The 24408-nt window shown below is 51.8% G+C and overlaps 1 protein-coding gene across 2 annotated transcripts in view; it reads right to left on the reverse strand.

Annotated features, from left to right (window-relative positions):
* The window catches only part of GALNT14 (polypeptide N-acetylgalactosaminyltransferase 14), a 205204-nt gene that overhangs the window by 14602 nt on the left and 166194 nt on the right, over positions 1 to 24408 (reverse strand). For both annotated transcript variants that reach the window (XM_025454254.3, XM_025454255.3), the window contains exons 7-11: positions 17137 to 17224; positions 16348 to 16432; positions 13492 to 13595; positions 4718 to 4844; positions 2394 to 2486 (exon numbers count right to left, since the gene is read on the reverse strand). In XM_025454254.3, coding sequence (XP_025310039.1) covers positions 2394 to 2486; positions 4718 to 4844; positions 13492 to 13595; positions 16348 to 16432; positions 17137 to 17224 — 497 coding nt within the window. The remainder of the gene's footprint in view (positions 1 to 2393; positions 2487 to 4717; positions 4845 to 13491; positions 13596 to 16347; positions 16433 to 17136; positions 17225 to 24408) is intronic.

Below are 24408 nucleotides of genomic sequence, written 5' to 3' on the forward strand. Positions count from 1 at the left end.
CGGCGTAAGGGGCCCAGGGGGGTGGGTCGCCCACAGCATATGCGGGCAGGTGCTTTAGGATGTTTGGCCCCACAGGAGCAGACAGGTGTAGGGGACGAGTGATACTGGGTTGAAGAAAAGTTTTTGTAGATTGTTTCCTTTCCTCCTCTTCCTTTTTATGAGACTGATGCGCTGCCTACTGTGCTAACGAGGCACCTTCTTCTCTCCCTTTTTAAATGGTTTTAAGATAGAAGACCCTGAATCAGTTTAAAAGCTGATGGGGACCATGTATCAGCAAAGACACATTAGTAGGGATGAGGAAGTGGAGGGCAGAGTCCCTAGAGCAGTGGTTCCCACACCAGCTGTACATTAGAATCCTGGGCTGGGGTGGGTGGGGGGCTGCCTTTTAAAAATTCCCCAGCCCAGCCCAGGCCATGTCCCAGACCCAATCAGCTCTCTGGGAGCAGCATCTGTAGCTTCTGAAGCTCCTTGGTGCCTGCAATGTGCAGGCTAGTTTGGGAGGCATTGCCCTAGAGCTCTGCTCTGCCAGGACAGGCCCTCAGACCAGCAGCATGGCACCCACCTGGGAGTTATTAGAAATTCAACCCTACGGAATCAGCAGCCACATTTTAACAAGATTCCCCAGGAGATCCGTGTGCACATTAAAGTTTAAGAAGCTCTGAGCCAGGAGGCAGGAAAGGGAGGAATCCAGGCAGAGGGAGCTTGATAAATGTTGATTTACGAATGAATGCAGATGAAAGGTGGATCCTGAGCACAGGTCGGCGGCTGGTCTAACACGACATGAGGCACACCTATCTTTCGAGATGGAAGAAGAAGGGAGCCAGTAGGGCCAAGTTACCAGATCGGTTGGTTTGGGGAAGTCGATGCCATCTATTTCAGCTATAAAACAGCTGCCGTGAATGACGGGTAGACTCGGAGGGGGGCGGATAGAGAGGTTTATTTATTTTTTTAAAAGATGTATTTATTTATTCATGATAGACAGAGGGAGAGAGGGAGAGAGAGAGAGAGAGGCAGAGGGAGAAGCAGGATCCATGCCGGGAGCCCAACGTGGGACTCGATCCTGGGTCTCCAGAATCGTGCCCCGGGCCAAAGGCAGGCGCCAAAACACTGAGCCACCCAGAGATCCTGGATAGAGAGGTTTAACGGAGACTGGGGAGAATGATGGCCAGGAAAGGCAGCAGGACTGACAGCCCTACTACGGGCCTGCCTGACACTGATGGCCACAGTATGTTAGCAGCATCGGCTGATACTTTCCAGAATCTTCAGCAGCCTGAGCACAGGAGGGGGGGAAGGCACAAAGTCAGGGTCATCCAGGGTTGAGAAAACTTGCCTGAGGTCCTGACAGACGCTCAACAGGGCAAAATGCTGAGAATAAGGTCTTTTAAGCCCTCTCTCTAAATAAGAGAGCGGAACCCAAGCTGGGGAGGGAGGAAGGTAAAGAAAGGCCGGGGTGCATGGCCATGGTCAGTGGGCTGGAAGTCTGATGTGGATTCAGGACTCTCCTCACTCCTTGTGAGGTTCTGAGCGACTGAACTGGGGGGACAGCCTGGGTCTATAATTTCAGATGCAAGCCATTTTGGCCGTGTCTGATTTAATCCTCCTGAGCAGGGACGGGCTGCAGACACCCATCTGCTCACCAGCCTGTCTGACCGAGGGACGTTAGCAGGACAAAAGCCACTGGCTGCCCCTGGAAGCCCTCAGATGACAACACAGACGAGGTTTCTGTTTTTCCCTTCTCAGCTCTGGGTTGGAGAATGCAACCTATATGGTTTTGGGATCAGATAGACGGGTATGGTTTGAGCCTCATCCCCCTGGTACCGAGATGTGATCAGGGCAAGTACCTACCTCACCCTACAGAAGCCTCAATCTCTTGTCCTGCAACATAGTGGCAATCAAACCCGTTTCTCAGGGTTTGGGGAGCACTCACAGGATTGTATTTACGGCATCTGGCACAGAATTCCTTCCCTGTCTTAGTCTACTCCGACGAAGCTGGAACACAGCTCTGGGGGATACCTGTAGGACACTGCTCCTCCAAGGAAGGAGGGCGGTTTGGGCTTGGGTGACTCAGAACGAGGAGGAGCAGCTCTGACCCGGAGGGACTAAGGTCAGCGTGTCCCACATCCTACCTTCCTGTAAAAAGCTAGAAATGTTGCTCCATTGTGCAAGGCACAGCTCACCCCCCTGCACCACTGGTCCCACAGTCATTTGCCACAAGAGCTGCCGAAAACCCCACAAGCCCAGGACAAGGCAGGAGCAAGGGGGGTATAGAGGAGAGCAGCCACAGCCTGTGCCTTGCAGAGACTGGAGACTGGCTGACCAGCTAAGTGGCGAGGCTGTCAGGAGCTGGTGTTCTTCCTGGCCCTCTGCACAAAGCAGCCAGAAGGGGGACTTACTTCCCAAAGGGCCTCTCCAGGGCGAAGGGCCGGGCAGCATAGTAGTATTGCTTGTATTCATCCATCCACACCTCAGCTGTCCGCTTGGTGTTCCTGGGGAGATACGGGGTGTCCCGCTGTGGTTTAAATGCACACGCAGGCAGCATGACCCAGCTGGGGCCCCCCCACAATCCAGTAAGAGCATTCTTGTGTGGATTCTGGGTCTAGCCAAGTCCCAACCAATCTCCAAAGGGCCCTTGACTCCAAGACACAGGACTTTAGCAGTAAGGGTGAGCTCTTCCCCAAAAGGTACATACCAGAAAAAAATTGTACCAGAGATGGAACTTAAGCAGCTCAGAAAAAAAAGAAAGAAAGAAAGAAAGAAAGAAAGAAAGAAAGAAAGAAAGAAAGAAAGAAAGAAAGAAAAGAAAAGAAAAGAAAAGAAAAGAAAAGAAAAGAAAAGAAAAGAAAAGAAAAGAAAAGAAAAGGGAGAGGGGAGCCCACAAATCCCATGTTGCCAGCAACCAAGAGGAGAGAGGCAGGGCCTGTGGTGGTCATCTTGCCTCCATCCTACTCCAGGTGCTCCCCCTTGATGCAGGGGAAGTGCTGGGGTCCCAGCTCAAGGCAGGGAAGCCAATCATGCCGGCTTCCCAGGGCCCATGCGCTCAGCATGGTGCGGGTGCAAAGAATCGAGTCATTAAGCCCCCTGTCAGACATTTTGCCAGCATGCTAGTCTTTCCCATCAGGTGTTTGCTCTGGGTCTGACCTCAAAGGTCAACAGAGAGAGAAAGAGGGACTGACATGGAGGTTGTCACAATTTAGCAGGCAGGGAGACAGAGAAGCCAGGAAGAGCCCCAGAGCAAGGGAGAGGTCATCGGAAAGTCAGACGCCAGGGGCAGTGTAGGAGCAGCCCCCCTCCCGCCCCCTGGGGGTGTCAGGCAGTTTGGGGCCTCGCTAACCAGGCCATGCTCCCATCCACTTCTGGTTCTGTCAGAGCAGACACGCTCCGTGGGGGACGATGGCAAGCCCTTCCAAGCTGTTGGGCCCAAAATGACAGTCACTCACCCGTGGCCCGCTCTCAGTGCACAGAAGGCAGGCACCTGTGCCTCGCTGGCTCCCTGCCCAGGCCTAGCCATCAGCAAACTGGATGCTGCTCAGGAGACACCTGTGCTACCTTTCTCCAACCACTGACTAACCCCAGGGCCAGGGCCCACACTTGAACACGGTGAATGTTCTGGAGCCCAGGTCTGTCCCCTTACCCCTAGGAGGGCCCACATCATTTTTTCTACCAGCTGTCCCCCACTCCCCTATCCTCCTGGAAACCCAGGAGGCCGAGGCAGCCCTATCTTGGGAGTCTGCTGGGTTTCTCACCACCCTACCCTTGCCCACCCAGTTTTTGCAAAAGGTGTTAACTTTCCACCTGCTCAAATCCAGGCCAGCCTCGAGACGGTTGTGTCAGGACGTGGCCCCTACCTGCTTATACGTGTGCCGACAGATGAGGAAACGACACCCTGAAGGAAGAAAAGCACCAAGAGAGGTAGGTGCTTGGCCTCTCCCTCCCCTAAATGGACCCAATGACAGAAAACAGGGAAAAGGAGGACAAATGGGTAAAGTGAGGCTGTCAGATGATGAGAGACCAGAGAATAAGGGAAAGGGTGAGAAGAAGCTGGAGGAAAGAGGGACATATGTGAAATGTTTCTGAAACAGAAGAGGAGACTGAGGCAGGAGGAATCACAGGAGGAGGTGTATGAAGGCAGGAGGTGTATGGAGCAGGAATAAGTAGGTGGATGCCACCCGCTCACTGAGACCCTGGGATCATCATCCTGTCCCTCAGCAGGAGGTGCAAACACCCTAGGGAAGAAGCCCAGGGTGCAGGGCTTGCCCTAGCCTGGATCCTGTCTATGCACCTGCAGGGCCCTGGGGCAGGCATGTGAGCTCAGCCACTTGTGTGTCCCCACTCTCAAATCCTCCCGACGACCTTTCCCCTGGTGACCCAGCCTCAAAGTGTGAGTGGAGGATCTTCTAGAATTTGGGAGGCAAAAATGGCATCTTCTTCCCCCATCCCAAACACCCAGAGCTCTGCAGGACGGTGCCACCCAGTGATTTGTGGGCCATGTCAAGCCTTGGGGAAGTCAGTGGTGGAGAAGAGCTTCAGGCCTCCTCCTATTGCTGGGTGGGCCAGCCCGACCACCTCTTGCTTTGGCAGACCCCCTAGGGAGCTGTGGCTCCTGAGCAACCAGAACACTCAGGCAACCTACCAGAGAACATGGGGCAGCCACAGCCCACCACCAGGAAAGCCCTGGGCTTTCTGTTGCCCCCATAGAACTCCCGGGACTCGCACTTACTTTATGTATGTGTTGGCGTTTCCATCTGGGAAAACATACGGGTGTTTCTTGCGGAAGACATGGCCCACTCGGCTGCAGGGGACAATCTCCAGGCTGCCGCCGCACATCCACACCCTGAAGGAGATTTCTGCAAGACAGCCGTGCCCCCCTCATCACTGCTCTGTGCCCTCCCAACGGGGAGGGGACACAGGGTGGCAGCATGGAGGCAGCAGGTCCAAGGAGGTGGTCAGGGCCGGCTGCATCCAGCCCGGGGTTTGGGGTTCAGAGCTGGATCCACAGCCAGACTGCGTGCTCTGCTGGCTGTGCCACCTCAGTTTCCCCTTCTGCAAATGGGGATGAGGAGAACTCCTAACTGGGAGGGTGACAAGAGTGACTATGGACACAGAGGCTGGCTTGGAGGAGCACATTCCTGGGGTGGCCACGTCTGGGGGACAGCACAGTGCAGGGCCCGGCTGCAGTGCTTTATTTAGCCTGGAAAACAGAAGCCTTGGGGTGACCAGACTGCTGCTTCTGGACACAGGGAAGATGGGTTAGACATGCTCCTATGACCCCAGAGGGTCAGAATCAGGACCAAGAAGAAAGAGTTTCCATTCAAGAATACATGCAGGGATGCCTGGGCGGCTCGGTGGTTGAGCGTCTGCCTTTGGCTCAGGTCGTGATCCCAGGGTCCTGGGATCGAGTCCCACATCGGGCTCACCATGGGGAACCTGCTTCTCCCTCTGGCTGTGTCTCTGCCTCTCTCTGTGTGTCTCTCATGAATAAATAAATAAAATCTTCAAAAAAAGAATACAGGCGAACTTCCCCAACCGTTAAGGCCCAGACAGAAGGGGCTGTCATGAAGGGAGTGAGTGTCACACTCTGACAGACTAGCAACCCCCATGGGCAGGATTCCTGGGAAGCACCGGGACAAGGTGCCCAGAGCACCCCTCAACACCCTGACTGCAGTTCTACACTCTGTAAGGGTGCCTGAATCCTAGCCCCGGAGGAAGCAGCCTAGGCAGTAACCGAGAGCAGCTGTAGAAAATGCTGGAAGATTTTAAGCTGTTGCTGGGGTCGCTCCCCAGGGCGGGGATTTTGCACACAGGCCCATTTGTTCCTGGTCGGCTGCTGCAGCTGCAGGAGGAGCGGAGTCCGCAGAGGCAGCTGGGAGTAGGCTGGGGTGTGCTTTTCTCCCCTGGGGCTGGGTTCTAGCAGGCTTGAAGCGGCGCTTCCGCCCCAGATGGAAGCAGTGGCATGCCACCCTGGTGAAGGGGAGTGTCTTATCACTGCTGTTGTTTAGAGCAGCTGAATGGCTGTTTCAAAGCTTTGTGATTGCTTTTAACTTGTTACAGACAGTGTACCTCCTTATTGACTGCACCCAGGGCAGGCTCCCCCGCGCACCCCAGGGGGTGGGAAATGCCGGCTTCTCATTCGGGAATTCCCATCTTGTCCATGCTTCTGCAATCAAGCTCAAATATGAGGAGGGCAGGCTGGCTCAAGAGAAATCCATGTCCATGGGTGACTGTTCCTGATGGTGGTGGCTGGGGGTGGGGGTGTGTCGGGGGGCATGTGGAAGCAGGTTGGGGTCCAGGAGTGGGGAATGGGGATGTGAGTATTCTAGTACCTTCGTACCATATACATGCCCTGCAATCTCTAGCACTTTGGGTCCCACCTCCCTGGGCTCCTTCACCTGAGTTCCTCTTTTGTCTCCTTTCCAGTTCTCTGAGCAAGTGCCTAGACACGAGGTTTCATTGCCATCCTCACCTGCTCTCTCACTCACCTGTCCTCAGCCTGCCTTTACCTACCTGCCTCTGCCCCATGTCCTTGAGTTGCAGACAAGGCTCCCTTGACACCAACCCCACTGCTGCCACCTTCTCTACACCTGCCCTTCTGCCTGCCTAGGTGCTGCCCCGAATGGGCTACAGCTCATTTCCAGGAGGCTCGGGGACCGGGGGTGGGGGACAATGTGTGCACTAGCATAAAGAAAGGACTTCTCAAGATTGCTTCCACACGATGGCAAGAACAGGGAGGGAAGGAGATGGGAGAGCTTGGCTTTGGGGTCCACAGCCTGGAGTCTGTAGCCATGTCCCTGGGGAAACCTGCTTCACCTCACTGAGGCTGGCTTTTTCACATGTCAAGCCAACATCATAAAAGACCTCCACAGGGTTGCTGTCCACATCAAATGAAACAGAATTTTAAGAACATGGGGAAAACTTAAGTACATGGAAAAATGAGCCAGAGCCATGGTCAGACACCCCTTAAGCCAGTCTCTGAAACACAGACCCCATTAGCACTGCCCTCCTGTGCCCGCTTCCAGCCTCCTTCTTCTGCCATCAGTAGCCGCTTGAAATCTGTGGACTTAGCATTCAAGATTTTGACTTTCCATCAAGGTCCCCGATACATAGCAATGTGGCATTGGGCTGGGGTGCTGTTGGGATCCTCCCCCCCAGCCTGGCGTTGGTGGGGGGCAGGCAGGGAGCAGTGAGTGAGCTTAGCTGATGGCTACCACCCGCCTCTCCACCTTGCAGTGAGTGCGTGGAGGGGCTGCAGGGGTCGGGCTGTGGAACTGTTAGAGCGTGTGTGACTTTAGTCTCAGGACATCCTCCTTAACAGTGTGTTCCAAAAGTCTACTGTGTTCTAATCATTTCCTCCCCAGGATCTCAAAATACGGTCTGCTCCAGTTCCCAAAAAGGAAAGCCCTCTCATCTTTCAAAACTAGAGACGGAGATCTGGTTTACTAGATATAACCTACAAATTTTGTGCCAGCCCTCTTCCAAAAATATGCATACGTTTTGGCTACAGTCTCTTCCTTTCCATGTATTCAAATAAGACATATGTCCCTCCTCATTTGCAAAGCGAATCCCTCTAAACTATGCTTCGGTTCCCTTCCCCACCCCCTCCTACCCCTGCCACCTGTTTCTTCCTCTGGCTCCCCTTGCCCAGAATCTTCCTTCCCTCCGCATCTATGAATCCTGCCCTTCTGCCACTGCGTGGACAGGTCCCCACCTTGCAAAGCAGTCACCTGACCCTGGTCCTTCTCCACTTTCCTTCTGGTCTCCTGGCATTTTTCCATCCAAGGCTCTGTCTTTACAGTGTCCTCCTGACACCGTTTCCTCAGCTGACCCTGCGGTTCACTTGATGTTGAGGGCTCGCCTTCATGCCACCAGCCCCAGCTCTCTCTGGCTCCAGCACCAGCTTCCAGGGGCTGTGGGATGCTCCGCAAAGGAGCGTGGACACCAGCAGAAGCGGTGTATCTTCTGCCCCTGCCACCCTTCCACAGCCCGCTGCAGCCTGCTGCCTCGCCTCCACCTGTAAAACCAGCTCTCCCTCTCCTCATTTTCCTGAGTCTGGTGCTTTGGCCAAAAACCGCCACGTATCTCAATTCTGCAAACACGAGCCATGGGAGAAAGATGACCTCTTCATCTCCCCCTGGGCTGCGCTTTGTTCAGTCCTCCTCTCTCAGGTGGTAGCGTCTCAGTCATCCTAACAACCCCGCTCATGGTTGCGGATGTCATTTTATGGTGCAGAAGCGGTTCTGACCTGACACCTGCCAGCAGGTGCCTGGGGGCAGAAGCACATCTCCCCACTCCAGAATGCAGCCCTCACCCTGCCTCCACCCGCCCTCAGCACTCGACAGCCACTGTCAGCCAACGCGGCTATGGCTGCAAAGACACTGCCTTCAAGGCTTCTACTGGCCAACACGAGAGCCTCCTCTATGACCAGCCTCCACATGGCACCTCCTCTGCTCATCCATTCAGTCCTGACAAATGTCTGTCTTCGTGCCCCTTCTGTCTTGCTGATGCCACCCCAAGGTGCCTGCAGCCCAAGATGCAGTAATGGCTTCTGTGTTCCAGGGTCCTGAGTGTTATAACTGAGGTGATCGGAGACCCAGGGCCAGACCCACACTGCTGTGCTGCCCCCACAGTTGAGAGGTCTGGGTGGCGCAGCCTGGAGTGAGCAGATTAGCATGATGGGTCACAGTATACGGTGTGGGATACTTAGCATCCCGGACGTGGAGTTCCCCTGCCCTTGTCTACACCACTAATGTCAGGATAACTGTCCTCACAGGTATGTGCTGACTCCTGGGAAAGTCTTGACATCCAGAGGCGCCGTGCGGCAGGGCTCATGCATCAGAAGTGCACATGCAGGGAGGCGTGGGGCAGCAGGCCTCCCAGGCACCACCTAGACCCTCCGCCCCCCTGTCGGCGGCTCCTGCAAAGTCATCACTTTCTTAAGTGAGGAGGACGGAGCGAAAAGATGATGTAGGGAATCTGTAGGGGGTTCTCGCTGAGTCAGCGCCCACACGATCTCCCCGGCGATGACTGTCATGCAGGCCCTAATCCACTCTGAATTCCAGGCAGGGAGACGTGTAATTATTCCACGCTCATTGAGGGCACTGGTATCTTATTTTCTTTAGACGTCAGATTCACACTTGAGGGCAAATTGCCCTCCCCATCCTCCATCCTTACCTCTTTTCTCCTATCTCCTCCCCCACCCACTGGTTGTCTAACAGGGCTCCATGGGCCTCCCTGCACAGCCCCAGCTCCCAGACCAGCGTCTACCTGACAAGCCCATGGCTGCTGGATGGGAAAGGGGACGCTTTCTCCCCAGAAGCCAAACCACAGCTCTTCACACGCCATTGCTCAGCCAGACCCATCAAGGTTCCAATTTCATTTCATATCTGGTTTCTGAACAAAGGTGGAAGGAGCTTTAGACATGAGCTCCACTGAATACAATGATCCTGTTTTACATGGAGCTCCATGTATCGTGCACAAACACACATTGTACACACAGCAGCATGACCCACTATATCTCTGGCCATATGAAACCCACTCAAGATGGGGAAGTGGAGTGGGCAATGGTGGGCACCTACATGGCTTCTGTTATTCCTAAGTCCACACACATAAATGTGCCAACAGAGTATTCCGTTTAATGATCTTTAAGGTCTCAGGACCTCCTGGGCCTGGAAGTTCTGTTATTATTTTTCAATGAACACGTGGACTTGGGTAGAGAACATCTTATTGGTCCACGAAATTGTACTTTGTACCATCTGGGCCAATCACGCGGTATCCAGGCCCCAAGCTGTTGAACTAAGACTAGCCAAAGGGACACCATGGCCACCCATGGCCATCCAACTGCAAATGCCAAGATGGTGCCCTAAACTTTCCATACTCCTTACAGAAAAGAAGCCATCTGTATCCTCTCTGATGGGCCTTGAGTAGATGTGGGGAAGTTCAGGAGCAGTGGGAGAGGATGGCCCTGGGAGACTTTGCCTGGGCTTTGGCAGCAGCCCAGAGGAGGAACTGAGAACTGAAGAGCAGCCTGCTTTAGCTTAGCTCCCTATCTGCAAGGAAAGAGGACTTCTCATCAGACTTGGATGCTCTTCTCAGAGAAGCCATTTTCTATTACCCTGAACCATCTAGCACGAAGAGGGAGAGTCAGAAAGAGAAGTTTTGGGGGATAAGGTGCACCAGCAAGTCAGATACGATGCCCCTTTAGTAAGTGCTGCTTGAGTGGATCTGAAGGGGAAGCAGGGGCATGTGCATCGCCTACTTAGAGCAGTCCTGGGATAGGGAAGGGAATCTGTTTTGCTGCCGTAACAAAGGACACATGGACCTAGTGTGTGGGTTTGGCTGGCTCCCTCCTGAAGGTCTCACAAGGCCCACATCGAGGTATCAGCAGACCATGCTCCTCTGTAGAATCTGCTTGCTCAGTGGTTGAGTGTCTGCCTTTGGTTCAGGTTGTATTCCCAGGGTCCTGGGATCGAGCCCTGCATCGGGTTCCCACCACAGGGAGCCTGCTTCTCCCTCTGCCTGTGTCTCTGCCCCTCTCTCTCTGTGTCTCTCATGAATAAATAAAATCTTAAAAAAAAAAAAAAAAAAAGAAAGAAAAGTAAAGAATCTGCTTGCAAGCTCCCAGCTCTTGGTTTTGAACACACACAGGTAGCCAGCAGTTTCTGGTGTTCTGAGCCCTGAGGACTAGAAGTTGGAGGAGTCTTCTCGCCTTCTGCTGGGTTTAGTAGCAGGCAGGCGGCAGCCACAAATGAATGAACACAAATACACAAAAGAGCTCAGTAGCCCGTAGAGAGGAGAACCAGCTGCTGAGGGGTATAGAGCGAGGATGGTGGGCAAGAGAGTGGGCAGGGAAGGTGTCCTGGTCCTGGGAGGAGGCTGCTGCAGGGCTCTGTTGCACAGCAGAATCAGCACTTGGTGGAGAAGGGAGGCAAGGTGGTTGCAGAAGGTCGGGCATGTCTGGGCACTGCTGGAGGTTCTGTTCATGCTTCCAGACTGATGGGTGGAGACATGGGCAAGGACCAGGAGGGACTTGGCTGAGGAGTGTGGGCCCTGACCTTGGGCCAAGCAGCAGCCACAACGGCTGCCTGGTCTGGGAAATGGGAAAGCCTGCATTTCAGACAGTGATCTCTGGCCCGGAGGGAGGCTGGCTTTGAGGGGAACAGAATAGTCCTGGGGATGGAGAGAGGGGTGGATCTCAGGATGTGGTGAGCTGGGTGGTGCGGAGGGTCCCCTCCGTCACTCTCTGGAGCAAGAACCCCTTCCTTCGCTATCATCTCTCCTCTGAAGAGGAGTGTTCCCTGACTCCACCAAACCCTGATCACCCCATCCTGATGGGCTTTTCCAGATCCCCACCTTCATGCACTCTGGTGCCTACCTATGCTCACCCGCAGAGCTGGGCTGCTCTGCATGATATATGTACCATTGGAAAAGCACTGCGCCTTCTGGCATATAAAATGTTAAAAAAAAAAAATCCAGAAATGGCTTTCAAAGTGCTGGGAGCCAGCTATAACGTAACGGAATGTCAGGATGGGAGAAAACAGTGTCTCCTGGGATAGCTGCCTGCGGTAGTTTTTTTTTTGGGGGGTATTTAAAAAAATTTGTGATGGATTGTAAAATGCCTCTCCTACACCTCCTCAGAAGCCCCTCCTTCCTTCCCCATTCAAATCAGCACTCATGAGTGTCGAACCACCAGGAAGCAACTAGCTGAGATTGCCACTTGATATGAGCAGATGTATGTCAACACTGCCATAAACAGGAGGTACCAGTAGGTTGGACCAGAATGTGCCATCATTAAAAATAACATGCTGCCTGAATCCCAACGTGACTGCCATGTGGAGGAAGGATCACACTCACTTTGTAAGGTTCAAGGGGGCAGAGGAAGCCCCAGCAGAGGCTAGCATGAGATGTCCTGCACCCTAGAAGAATCTTCTAACAATTCAATGCGAAAATTCACAGCACCGGAACGTGCTCAACTGTGAAGCAGTGAACACAATTGTCATCAACAGCACTGGAGCAGAGACAGGATGACTACTATCTATCAGAAGTGCTGCAGAAAGGATTCATTTGATGATGGGAGGAAAGGCCGGAGGACAGCCCTAAGGATCCTGAGAGGCACTGTGAATGAACAGCATGTCCCGCTGGCTGTCTCTAGAGAGACAGAAATTTCGTCCCCACTGGGAATGACAAGGCTCTACCTGGTTCCAAGTTCTCCTGGGCCCGTGCAGGCAGAGCTGCCCTCCAACCCGGACCCGATTTCCCTGCTGTGTTCCAGGACTGGGTACCAGGAGGGGGAATCACTCCAGTTCATGGGTTTGGGGTTTTCTGCTTCTTTGCTGAGCTTCTGGTCCAGCCCCCGGGATGGCAAAAGATGTACTTTTCTGATGGATTTCTCTCCACTGCCCAGTTTGGGAGAACAGATGCTGCAGGTCAGGCTGGCAGCCATAAATTTCTGGAAAATAACTCTTAGTGACTGAGGAAGAAAGCCATAAAACACTCTGGAGGCAGAGACGGGAGCAAACAATGGCAGAGGACAATGCATGGGATTACTGCTGAGTGCCCCAGCTGAGCCCCATGGACCATGCATTCTCTGGGCCGCGCCCCTCTCGGGGAGCCTGTGCAAAATGCTCCCCGGTGACACTCTGGCCTCTGGCTCTTCTCCTCCAGTGCTTTGTTCCACAAGTACTTACGGGAGCCTCCTTCACAGGGGCACGATTCTAAGCACCAGAGATGGCTGGGAACAGAATAGAGCCGAATCCCTGCCTGAGCAGCCCATGTTCTAGTCACCTTTGGGGGTCCCGCCTGCCAGAAGCAGTGAAAGGAGACAAGCATTTGCCGTGCCCGGATGGTGCTGGGAGTTTTACAGATCCAGCTCCATGGATTTTCACAACAACCCCAAGAAGCACCCCCAAGTTACACTTCTAACACATGAGGCAGGAGGAGAGGCACTCATAACTGACCCACACGAGCGGGTCCCGGGCTGCTTTTCTCCTAGAGCTGCAGAATGCATCTTGACACCACGTGTTTGCAGTCCGGGAACTTGTGACCTCATCCATCCTCACCCTGTTCTCTCTCACCAGAAGAGAAGGCCCAGATGCTTCCAACCTTCTGTGGTAACTACCCCAGGCCCTCTTCATTACTGGCACTGAGTGCTATGTGCACAGAGCAGCCAACAGACGTTTACCAAGCTTTCCAGGGGTCACTGTCAATCCTCCTCATGCCCAGGTTCCTTCTACCTCCAAATCCCCCCTTTCAGCACTCCCACCTCAAGCCTGCCTCTGGGCCTTGAGCGTGCTATTCTTCTTTAGTCTTCCTGGCTTCTACATTTTTACTTGCCCCTGGTGGTCTTCCCTGGGGAGGCTTTCCTGGTGCTCAGCCTCCCAGCAACACTCCTCTGGTGCCCCACCTGGCCTCACCTCCAAGGGGTGACTTACTCCCCACGTGCATGTGGTCCCAGGACATAGAGATGCCACCCGGCCCCAGGACGTAGACACAGGGACTCACCGAAATTCTCTCCACCCCAGATGTCCATGTCTGTATCGTATTTCCCCAGGTAATTGAACCAGGATTTGTCCATCACGAAGAGCCCTCCAGCTATGATGGGAGTCCTAGGCATTCGGAAGGAAAAGATGGGTAGAGAAAGGAAAAGAGGGAGGGATCACTATTACATTCATCTGCCAGGGCAGCACAGAACTCAGCGCTCTCTTCTCCCCACTGCTTTTCCTCTTTGAAAGGGCCAATGTGTTACCTAAAACGTGCTCCGGGGGTTTCCCTTTTGATTTTAAATCTGATCTTGAAAACAGGCTAATTTACTCATAAGCATGCCTTCTGGGTGTTGGGGGCAGAATCTGGGTCTCATTCAGAAGCCCACTGTTCTCAGGGCCTAGGGGATCCTCCCTGGCCTCTCCCACAGGCTCTGCCCAGTGTGGCTCTCTTGGGGGGCTCCACTTACGGGAGCCCAGGCAGTGGGCCACTGACCAGGAAGAGGAGAAGGACAGAGGCTGTACCTGTTAATGGCACTTCCTTTTCCTGAGATTGGGCTCTCCCCCTTTTGTTCTTCTTTACCCCTCTTGTGAGGTGTTATGTAACCCTAAAATAATATATCGGGGTTCTAGGGCCCTTAGTACCTCAGAGTGTGACCTAATTTGGAGAGAGAGTATCTACAGAGATAATCAAGTTAAAATGAGGTCATTAGGGTGGACCCCAATCCCACGTACTCGTGTCCTAATAAAAAGGAAACACTGAGCCAGAGAAACAGAAGTGCATACAGAGCACATAGTGTGAAGAGACACGGAGAAGAAGGTCATCTGAAAGCCAAGGAGAGGGGTGGCTGGGTGGCTTGGTTGGTTAACTGTCTGACTCTTGGCTTCGGCTCAGGTCAAGATCTCAGGGTCCTGGGATCGGGCTCCCTGCTCATCAGGGACTCTGCTTCCCCTCCCCTTCTGTCCCTCCCCACTACGTGTGCTCTCTCTTTAAAATAAATAAATAAACAAACAAACAAACAAACAAATAAATAAATAATTCTTTAAAAAAAAAAAAAAAAAAAAACAAGCAAGCAAGCAAGCCAGCATAGCCCTCAGAAGCAAACAATGCTGCTGACACCTTGATTTTGGACTTCTAGCTTCCAGATCTGGGACACCACACATTTCTATCGATAGGCCACTGTGTGTGTACGTTGCTGCAGCAGCCCCCACAAACTAACACACCCTCAGCTTTGTCTTTTTCCTTGGCATCTTATCTCCACCTGTCCTGCCTCTGACTGCTGAGAGAGATGCCAGAGAAGCCACCAGGAAAGGAACAGGGTGCTGAAGAAGGCAGGTGAGGACAGCAGAGTCCAACCAAATAATCCAGTGAGCCTCAGGATGAGTATCTATAAGGAGCGACAGCTGGGAGAGGTGGGCGAGCCCTCGGGGGCCTGGCCTCCCATCCAGTGGGCCCAGAGGGCCGAGGGACTTTTCCCCCATGTCAGTTAGTTGGTAGAGAGCAGGTCAAGAAACCAGGTCTCCCACAGTGCCACAAACTCCATGCTGTTCTGAGACTTGGCCTATTCCTGGGAAACGCTCATTCTCTGAGGAGAGAGGGATTCCCACAGGAACAGAACATGCCCTGAGGACCCTGGCAGTGGGACAGAGAAGGAAAATCCCTGAGGAGGCTGCATCACCATTGCCACTGCCACCTTTGTCCTCGACTCGGTCCACCACTACATCAGGTGCCACCTCTGGAGAGTAACTGAGAAGCTGTTGTGCACTGCATGGTGCTAGGTGTGGTAAGAAGGTTCAGAAATAGAGCACATTAGCTGGTCCACCGTCCAGCTCCAATCTCCCTCTTGGCATCACTCCAGCTCATGAAGGCTGGCGGAGGGGGCAGGGGTAAGCAGGTGGGTGAGACAGGTCCCTGGAAGAGTTCTAACCACACACTTCTATCGAAGTGTCACCGTTTGGCTCCTCCTTGCTCCTTGGTTCTCCATCCGACTTAAGTTAATTCAATGCAAATAATCAAACATTTACTACATGGCAGGTCTAGAGATAGAGATATTCAAGAAGAATCCAGGGCATCCCTAAGTCATTGGTGAGAGAAACTGCACCCCAGTGGCCTTCTCCATACTTCTCCAAGCACTTCTTATCTCTTGACACCCCACCTGAGGTGGGCAAGTGTCAACGTGGAGATCACCAACAGCTCTGGGACACGTGCGCCAGTCTTAGGTAGGAACATCCCAAGCTGAGAACCCAGGCTCCCTGCCTGGGTGGACACGATGCTCTATCCTACTCCAGGCCCTCGGACAGGCTCCCAACCCCAGGCTGTGAGTCTCCCACATGAAGGGAGAATACACATCAGGACAAAGCATCTACAGCACTACAAAAGAGCCCAGATTCAATGCCACTGTCACATTCTCACAGAGGACAGAACAGACGTGTTTGTTACTAAGCGGCAGTGGCCAGGCCTCTCCCTTTACAGCAATGCTGACCTGACCTTCCTGGGCTGAATCGTGACATCCAAGACCTAGTGGCTCTGCTCTGACAAAGGGACCAACCTCCCCCCATCAGAGGTCCAAGCCATCTGGACCATCTGGGACCCTCTGACATTTAATGGGAAGTATAAGTACATGGTGGCATGTGTATAGGAGGACCACACTGGGCAAATCCTCAGTACAGGTCTTACCAGACCTCTGTCCCCTTAGGTGAAGTCTCCTTGAAGACAGAAACTCCTCAAGTAAGGGCAAAGTGGGGCCAGCCTGGCCAAGGGTGCTCTTGGTCTCTGCCCAATCCTTTGGGTGTCTAATGTGGAATGCCTCCTATACCATGTAGCAATGGAAGGACCCAGTAGTGACAGACCTGCCTACCCACCCCTGCCCTGACTTACCTAATGGGCTCAGCAGGGTCCAGGCGCCGGGCCTTCTGCTCTGGGGAGAGCTGCTCCCATTGGAAGTGGAGGCTCCAGTCAAACCCTAGAACACAGCGCCCGTTCAGTTGACTTGCACAACACATCCCTTTCTAGAAGCTCATAAACACTCCAGGTAAGTTCGTCCTGGGGACAGCAGGTATCACCCAGGCCGAGCAGCAAGAAGGCCATCGGATTTCCCTCTCACAGTTTCCTTCTACCTCCTATTGCCTTTTGAGCCTTCTGTGCTGGGCAGAGGTAGGGGATAAAGGGCAGAAGACAGAGTCAGTTTTGACAGAGCCCAAAGGGACAGGATGGACAGTTACAGGAATGGCCCTCGGCCAGGTGCCTTGGGAAGATGTGAGCGAGTTTTTAAGGGGCTGAATCACCTCAAATCAGTCTTGGGGGGCCACATGAGGCCCTGAGGAGAACCGTGGTGGGCCTCAGAGAGAGCGCGGTGCCCGATGCTGAGGTGCCAGAACAGGTCAGGCCCTGTCTAGCCAGAAGGTACTTGGCTTCCCCCCTATTCTCAGGTCCCAGAGTGAGCTCCTATCAGAGCCAGAGCTCTGGGGTCTGGATATGCCCTGCACGTTATCCTGGCCACCCCATCCATGGTCTCGGGGGCAACACCACACTAGAGCTACTGATGTTATAGGATGCAGGGCTGGACACTCCAGACACTACCAGACCTCTCCGCACTCTCCCCCTAGAAAGTGCCGACCAGGGGGAGCAGCGAGGCTTCGTTGGGGAGAAAGCATTGGCTCCACTCACCCCCTCTGAGCTCTGCGGCTGACTCGATGTAGTTGAAGTTATCCAAGCTGATGATGTCAATCACAGGGCACACCACCCGCGTGTAGTCCTGTAAGACAGCAGGCTCCAGGCTCAGTCTGTGGCATCAAGGAGCCAGGCTGGGAATCAGTGGGCTTGGGGAGGGCCTCACCTTTGTAATGCCAGGCTGGTTTTGTGGCCCTGACCAAGCACTCCCATCTCTGAATCTCAATTTTCTCATCTATAAAATGGAGTACTGGATGCTATGACTTCTCTAGTTCTAATACCTAAAATGCTAAGAGCCTTTATCTGACTCCTGGTGGCCTTGTTAGCCCCAACGGCCATGTGAGCATGGCAGGAACACAGCAGGGGTGGCTGGAGAGTGACAACACCGAGGAAGGGAAAGATAGGAAGGAGGAGGCTCTGGGAGTCCCTCACCACTAGTGGGAGGCGGAGGCCACAGTCACAGGTGACCTCAGCCTGCAGTCCCATGAAGGAAAGCCACCCACCCACAGGAAGAACATCTTGGAATTTCCAAATATTTTCATTCAAAATCTATTTTTTTAAGACTTTATTTATTTGAGAGAGAGAGAGAGAGAGAGAGAGAGAACAAGCAATGGGGAGGGGCAGAGGGTAAGAGAGACCAAGAGAAGCAGACTCCCCCACTGAGCAGGAAGCCCGACTTGAGGCACAATCCCAGGATCCTGAGATCATGACCTGAGCCAAAGGCAGATGCTTAACCGACTGAGCCACCCAGGTGTCCTCAGTGCCTATGTTTATAGGCAAGTTGATGAATAGCATCTCTGGGGACTCCGAGTTTCAGATGTTGCCCGGGACGCTCACAGATCTGTGCCTCCAGCTCTGACTTGCCACCTTGCTTCCAGACTTGGATCCACTATGCCAGTGGCCATTTCCATGTGGATTTCACATGGACTTTCAGTGATGCTCTCACACTCTTCTCCCCACAGGTGCTCCTTGCCCTCAGTTGCCTATTTCTGCTAAACAGAACCGCTGTGTAGCCCTGCCTCCCCAACAGAGAAGCTTCACCGATTCTAACTCGGAAACTGCTCTTCTGAGTGTGTTGTGCTTCTCCTCTCTCACACCTGGCATACCGCGGTGGACTTCTAACCTTATCTCACCCTCTTCCCTTAGGTGGCTAGGGAAGATGTCATTCTGATGGGAAAATCTCACTCTGCAGCTCAGCAGTTAAAAACCTGAGCTGCCTGGAAGATACATTTGAACTCTTTAGCCTGGCATTCAAGACCATCCACAATAGGCCGGTATCTCACTCTCCAGCTTCATCACTTGCTACATCCCTCAGGCCACCCTGTCCACACATCAAAGTCACCCAGGAAATGTTTTCAAAATATGTAAGACATAGTCACCATGCTTGGGGGCTGTCAAGGCATTGCACAGATTTTGAAAGTCTTCCACACTCTGGGTAGAACACCCTGTACCTGGCTTGCAGGAGGAGGGACTGGGGCAGTGGAAAGAACACTCCACAGCCAAGCAGGAATCAGGCAGCCTAGGAGGACCAGCAGGTGTGGGGAAATCAGGCAGGGCCACTTTTGCAATCCTCCACACCTATCTCCCTGGCTGGCATAGGCCGGAGCCTGTTTCTCCTTGCAGCCATTTCATTTCCTGGTTCAATCTCTCTCCCAAATGAGGCTGTCTTCTTATTTTAAGCTCAGACTCACCGGGTGCCTGCTTTTATGTTCACAGACTTCATTTGGCCCTCAGCTTCCACATGTGACTCATCCTGACAGTGACAAGGTACCTTGGAAGCCAAGTGGCCCATGTGGAAAGAAATGCTCATTTTCAATGCATTGCTTCTACCTCTGGGACGTGCACAGATGCTTCTTCCGCAGTCAACACGGCACCTGCCCAGCTGCCACAGCTCTCCAGGCTCTTCTCCTCAGGCACTGTCATCCTGAATCTGTGTGTATGTGTGTGTGTGTGTGTGTGTGTGTGTGTGTGTTGGGGGGCGGGGCACACTGCATGCACACTCCTAGCCATCCACACCAATACCTACCCATGGACACAACCCCAAAGATATTCCTGTGACTTGAATTCTGACATGTTCTCAGAAGTTCAGAGACTGAACTTCTTCTGTGAATCCGACACAGTTCTCATTTCGCCTTTGCTTGTTGAGTTTTTAGGTCTCTGTAGCTTCACTGAGTCCTGATGTAGACCCTTGTATGGTAAAGGATTAATCTTGCCCACAAATATGTTTGGCTCTTGCCTGGCTTCTGGGCAGCAACGTCTAAGCCTGCACAATGTCCTGTTTCTAAGAGTGTCTCTGTTTACCTGGGAGTCTTGGGATATGCCAGATAGTCTATGCTAACAGCGTGACTTACAGCAAGGGCCTTGGGCTTGTACCAGCTCCGTCTGACCTCTGGAGGAGCGTGGAGACCATGGGGGGTCAGTCACACAGACGTGGCTGACCAGCAGCACAAAGCCCAGACACCAAGGCTAGGGTGGGCTTCCCTGTTTCTCAGTGCTCTGTGCGTGTTGTTGTACGTCCTTGCTGGGAGAAGTAAGGGCTATCTGTACAGCCCCACTGGGGCTGGTCCACTGGAAGCTTCTGCCTAAAACCCTCTCTATGCACTTTCCCCTATTTCCAGCTGATTTTCACCTGTTTCCATTTGTTATCCTAAACAGTAATCATGAATGTAACAGCTTTGCTAAGTTCCAAGTCCTTCTAGTGAATTATTGAAACTGGGGGTGGTCTTGGGGACCCCTGAAATGTAATCCTAATTTTTAAAAAAATCTCTCCTCAATATTTGGAAACTGAAAGACAAAGCAAAATGCTGGTTGCTTATCTCGGCCACAGTCTTCCCCAGAAGCCACCCAAGGACTCTCCTTGTAAGTTCTGAGGGCTTCTGCCCTTCTATTATTCCTGTCACGGTTCATGTGTAGTGTCGGCTTAGAGGCAGGGAGACCACATAGGCAACGAGGGATGTTTGGGGCTAAGTGCTGTATGGAACCAGGACCTTAAAAAGAAGCTGCAGGAGACTTTATATACATAACCCTTAAGGCCAGGACACAAACCTCTGTGAGTGACTAGGAAGTCCGTAACTGCTCTACTCCTACAGCCCTCAGCCTGGTGTTCCATTGCGCTGGCTGAAAAGACTGTCACTGAGCTCCCTCTGAGGGCACTATGTCAGTGGCTGGCAGCAAAGCAGGTGGGCCAGTTACAGCTGAGAAAGATGACCTCTCCTCCTGCAGGTTCGGGGATAGAGGGACTGACTCTCCATAAAGATACCCAGACCCACCTGGGTCTCTTTGGTGTGGAGTACCATACCCAGTGCTCCAGGGGGTGGTCTTTAAGGCTAGGCCCAGAGGTAGGCTGACTCAGACAGCTGGAGTAATCCCTGACAGACCCAGGACTGCATCCCCTCTCCTCTCCTCCCCAACACAAATCTGAGCTCCAGCCCTGCCCCACTGGCAGCAATGACAGAGGCTGCATGCACCAGCCAATGGCCATCAATCATCCCTGCAGTATACCCCTCTTTCTCTACCCATTCATATCATTAAGTGAACAGGCACTCAAAAAACTCCAGGAGATGGGTGCTTGGGTGGCTCAGTTGGTTTAGCGCCCTACTCTTGATTTCGGCTCAGGTCATGATCTCAGGGTTGTGAGATCAAGCTCTGAATTGGGCTCTGTGCTGGGCATGGAGCCTGCTTAAGATTCTCTCTTTTCCTCTCCCTCTGCCTCTCTAACCCCCCTAAAAAAATAATAAAAAAATAATAGTAATTTTCTTTAAAAAAACCTCCTAAGAAAATAATTCACTCATTTGGTCAACCAGCTTTAATGAGCACCTCTTATAGTTTCAGAAGTGTGGCGGGTACAAAGATGAGTAAGGCCTCACAGTCTAGGGAAGGTGTGGGACAGGGGATAGAGGATTATGATGGGGCCTCTACGGCAGCCTAGAGGGAGGGGTGAAGGAGAAGGAGGGGTCCTCGAGGAGGTGACGGGAGATCTACGTTCTAGTTCTGGTTCTGTCATCTAGAATACATGTTACCTTAAACACACCAACACACACTGAGGATCTGTCTCTTCATCTATAAAGTGAAGACAAATTATTATTTGCCAAACTGTCTTGCCTTCCTAACAGGGCTTTTGGATGGAATAAGGGAGGGAGGCGTGTGAAAGGCTTTGAAGCATATGTAAGCCATTATTTATATAAATTTACCAAATGCTACTGGGATTGAAATTTCTTAAAATCTTTTTTCCAACTAAAGAAATATGTAGATAAGGAGTGGGGGAAAAAAAGAGGCCTCTGTTAAAAAAATTAAAACCAACCTGGTGCTTGTTTCAAGTATCATCACGTAACTGAAGGGAAGAAACGGGACACTGAGAGGGTTCCATGTGGATGAGACCAGCTGAGGACGGCTTCTGACAGCCCCAACCCAGCTCTTTCTTATCTCTTTCTATTTTTGAAAATCCCAAACTCCAATTACAGCTTAAAATTTCTACTTCCACTCACAAGATCAAATCACGTTCTACTCGGAGACAAGACACAAAGACATGTGTTAACAGAGGCCAACACACGCCCACATCCCTGTCCTGAAGGGGATGTCTCAGGGAAACATGCCATCAATAGGAATCAGGGTCTTGTAAAAACCTTTGCAGCCCATGGAGGCTGCTGTCTCCCCTGCAAGGGGCAGAGCTGGACCACAACCCTGGGTCTGTCTGACCAGCCCTCTGCTACTGAGCTTTAGGTCAGACAGTGGTGAGGACTGGGATCTCGGCCTGGAAGGGTGAGCTCTACCCTAGGGCCAAATGACTCCCATAGGAGCACGGGGCTGTAAGGAGCACTCCCATGCAAGAAGGAGGAGATGAAATCTTCTCTGATCTGCAGGTGAAGCTGGCCAGGGGGGCAGAAATGAGAGCAATTTTCAGAGAGGGCTTCTGTGACAGCCTCCAAGGCACTGGGGTGGAAAGGGTTCTTTAAGGCTGTCTGAAAGCAAGGCCCCCCAACATATCCTGCAGGGCTCCATCAGCCTGGGGGTTCCCACAGGTCAAACACTGAATTGCCACATGACCCTGTCATTCCACTCATTGGTATGCACCCCAGAGAATTGGAAGCAGGTACTCAAACTTACATACTAATGTTTGCAGCAGCGCTATTCTCAATAGTAAAAAAGGTGGAAACAACCCAAAATATCTTTTAGCAGAGGAATGGATAAACAGAATGTGGTGTTCAGACAGTAATTTCTCTGATATCGGACACAGCAATTTTTTTCTAGATCGGTCTCCTGAGGCAAGGGAAGCAAAAGCCAAAATAAACTATTGGAACTACATCAAAATAAAAAGCTTCTGCACAGCAAAGAAAACAATCAACACGGCTAAAAGACAAACTACAGAATGGGAGAAGATATTTGTAAATGACATATCTAATAAAGGGTTAGTGTCCAAAATATATAAAGAACTTCTAAAACTCAAACCAAAAAAAAGAAAAAAACCCAAAAAACCCCAATCAATTAAAAAATGGGCAGAGGACCTGAACAGACATTTCTCCAAAGACATACAGATGGCCAACAGACACATGAAAAGATGCTCAACATCACTCATCATCAGGCAAATGCAAATCAAAACCACAATGAGTTACCACCTCACAGCTATGAGAATGGCTAAAATAAACAGCGCAAGAAACAATTGTTGGAGAGGATGTGGAGAAATAGGAACCCTCTTGCACTGTTGGTGGGAATGCAAACTGGTACAGCCACTGTGCAAAGTATGGAGGTTCCTTGAGAAGTTAGAAATAGAACTACCCTATGATCCAGTAATCACACTACTACGTGTTTACCCCCAAAATACAAAAATGTTAATTCAAAGGGATATATGCACTCCTATGTTTATTGCAGCATTATTTACAATAGCCAAACCATGGAAGCTGCCAAGTGTCTATCGACTGATGAATGGATAAAGAGGAATATTACTCAGCCATAAAAAGAATGAAATCTTGCCATTTGCAACAACATGGATGGATCCAGAAGGTTTAATGCTAAATGAAATACATCAGTCAGAGAAAAACAAATGCCATATGATTTCACTCATATGTGGAATTTAAAAAATAAAACAAATGAGCAAAGGAAAAAAAAAAAAAGAGAGATAGAAACCAAGAAACAGACTCTTAATCACAGGGAATGAACAGATGATTTCCAGAGGGGAAGTGGGAGGCGGATGGGTAAACAGGTGAAGGGAATTAAAAGAGTACACTTGTTGCGATGAGTAATACGCAGAATTGTTGAATCACTATATTGTACGCCTGAACCTAACTCTGTAGATTAACTATAGTGGAATTAAAATTAAAAGATTAATTAAAAATATGGTATATACTGTGATGTTGTGATATAAGAAGAAATATACACCTGGCCTTTGTTCCTGATCCACTGCACAAGAGCTTCTAAAAACCTTGGGATTTCCTCAGTTTCCATGGTGACGGGGGGGAGGGTGGGGGGGGCATCTTTGTTATATACAGTAATCCTTTCACCCAACCTGAGTTTATGCTAATGAGGTGACTGCTCACGGGGGTGGGGGGGGCAGTGGACAAACCACCTGATAGAGGGTTGGCACATTCAGCCCCACCCCCAACCCCCTCCTCTCTGGGACAGTGAGGGGAGGATTTGTAAGGGCCTCTAGGCCAGGTCCTTACAACTAAACAGTCCCAAGCCCTTCAACTAAACAGTCTGTTCATAACCTACTATTCCTCAATGCAGACCTCTTCACCTGGATTGTGCCAGAAAGAGGGAGAGAGAGCATTTTCCTAAACAGCATTAAGCATCCCTCAATCTCAGGGCAGCGGTCACAGGATGGGTATGAACGTCTGGGCCCATGTGCGAGAGCCCTGCAAACCCACTGATGTCTCTCATCAGGATGAACAAAGTCAGGAAGGATTTCCCACTTCTCTGAGCAGTTCATATATACTGATTCTTTCATCCTCAACACAGCCATTAGTGGGTAGGAGCAGAGTGGCTACCACAAAGGAAAAAAGGGGAGAAGGAGATCGCCACAGCACAGGGGAGATGGTGTGGGGGCCCTGGTGCGGGTGGTGCCAGCCAAGGAAAACCAGCCCAAGTCCCACCACTCCCCCGACTCTGTGTCCTTGTCTGAGAAATGGGCATGTGAAAAATACCCGACCTCGTAGCAGCCGTGCGAGTCCATCCGTAACTCAGGGAGGGTGGGACCTGCACAAAGGCAGTGCCGTCTGCAGGTCAGGACCAGGGAGGATGGTCTTTGCGGAATATAAAGTAACAGTGGGAACGTCA

Source organism: Canis lupus, chromosome 17, assembly GCF_003254725.2.
Source record: "Canis lupus dingo isolate Sandy chromosome 17, ASM325472v2, whole genome shotgun sequence".
NCBI lineage: Eukaryota > Metazoa > Chordata > Mammalia > Carnivora > Canidae > Canis > Canis lupus.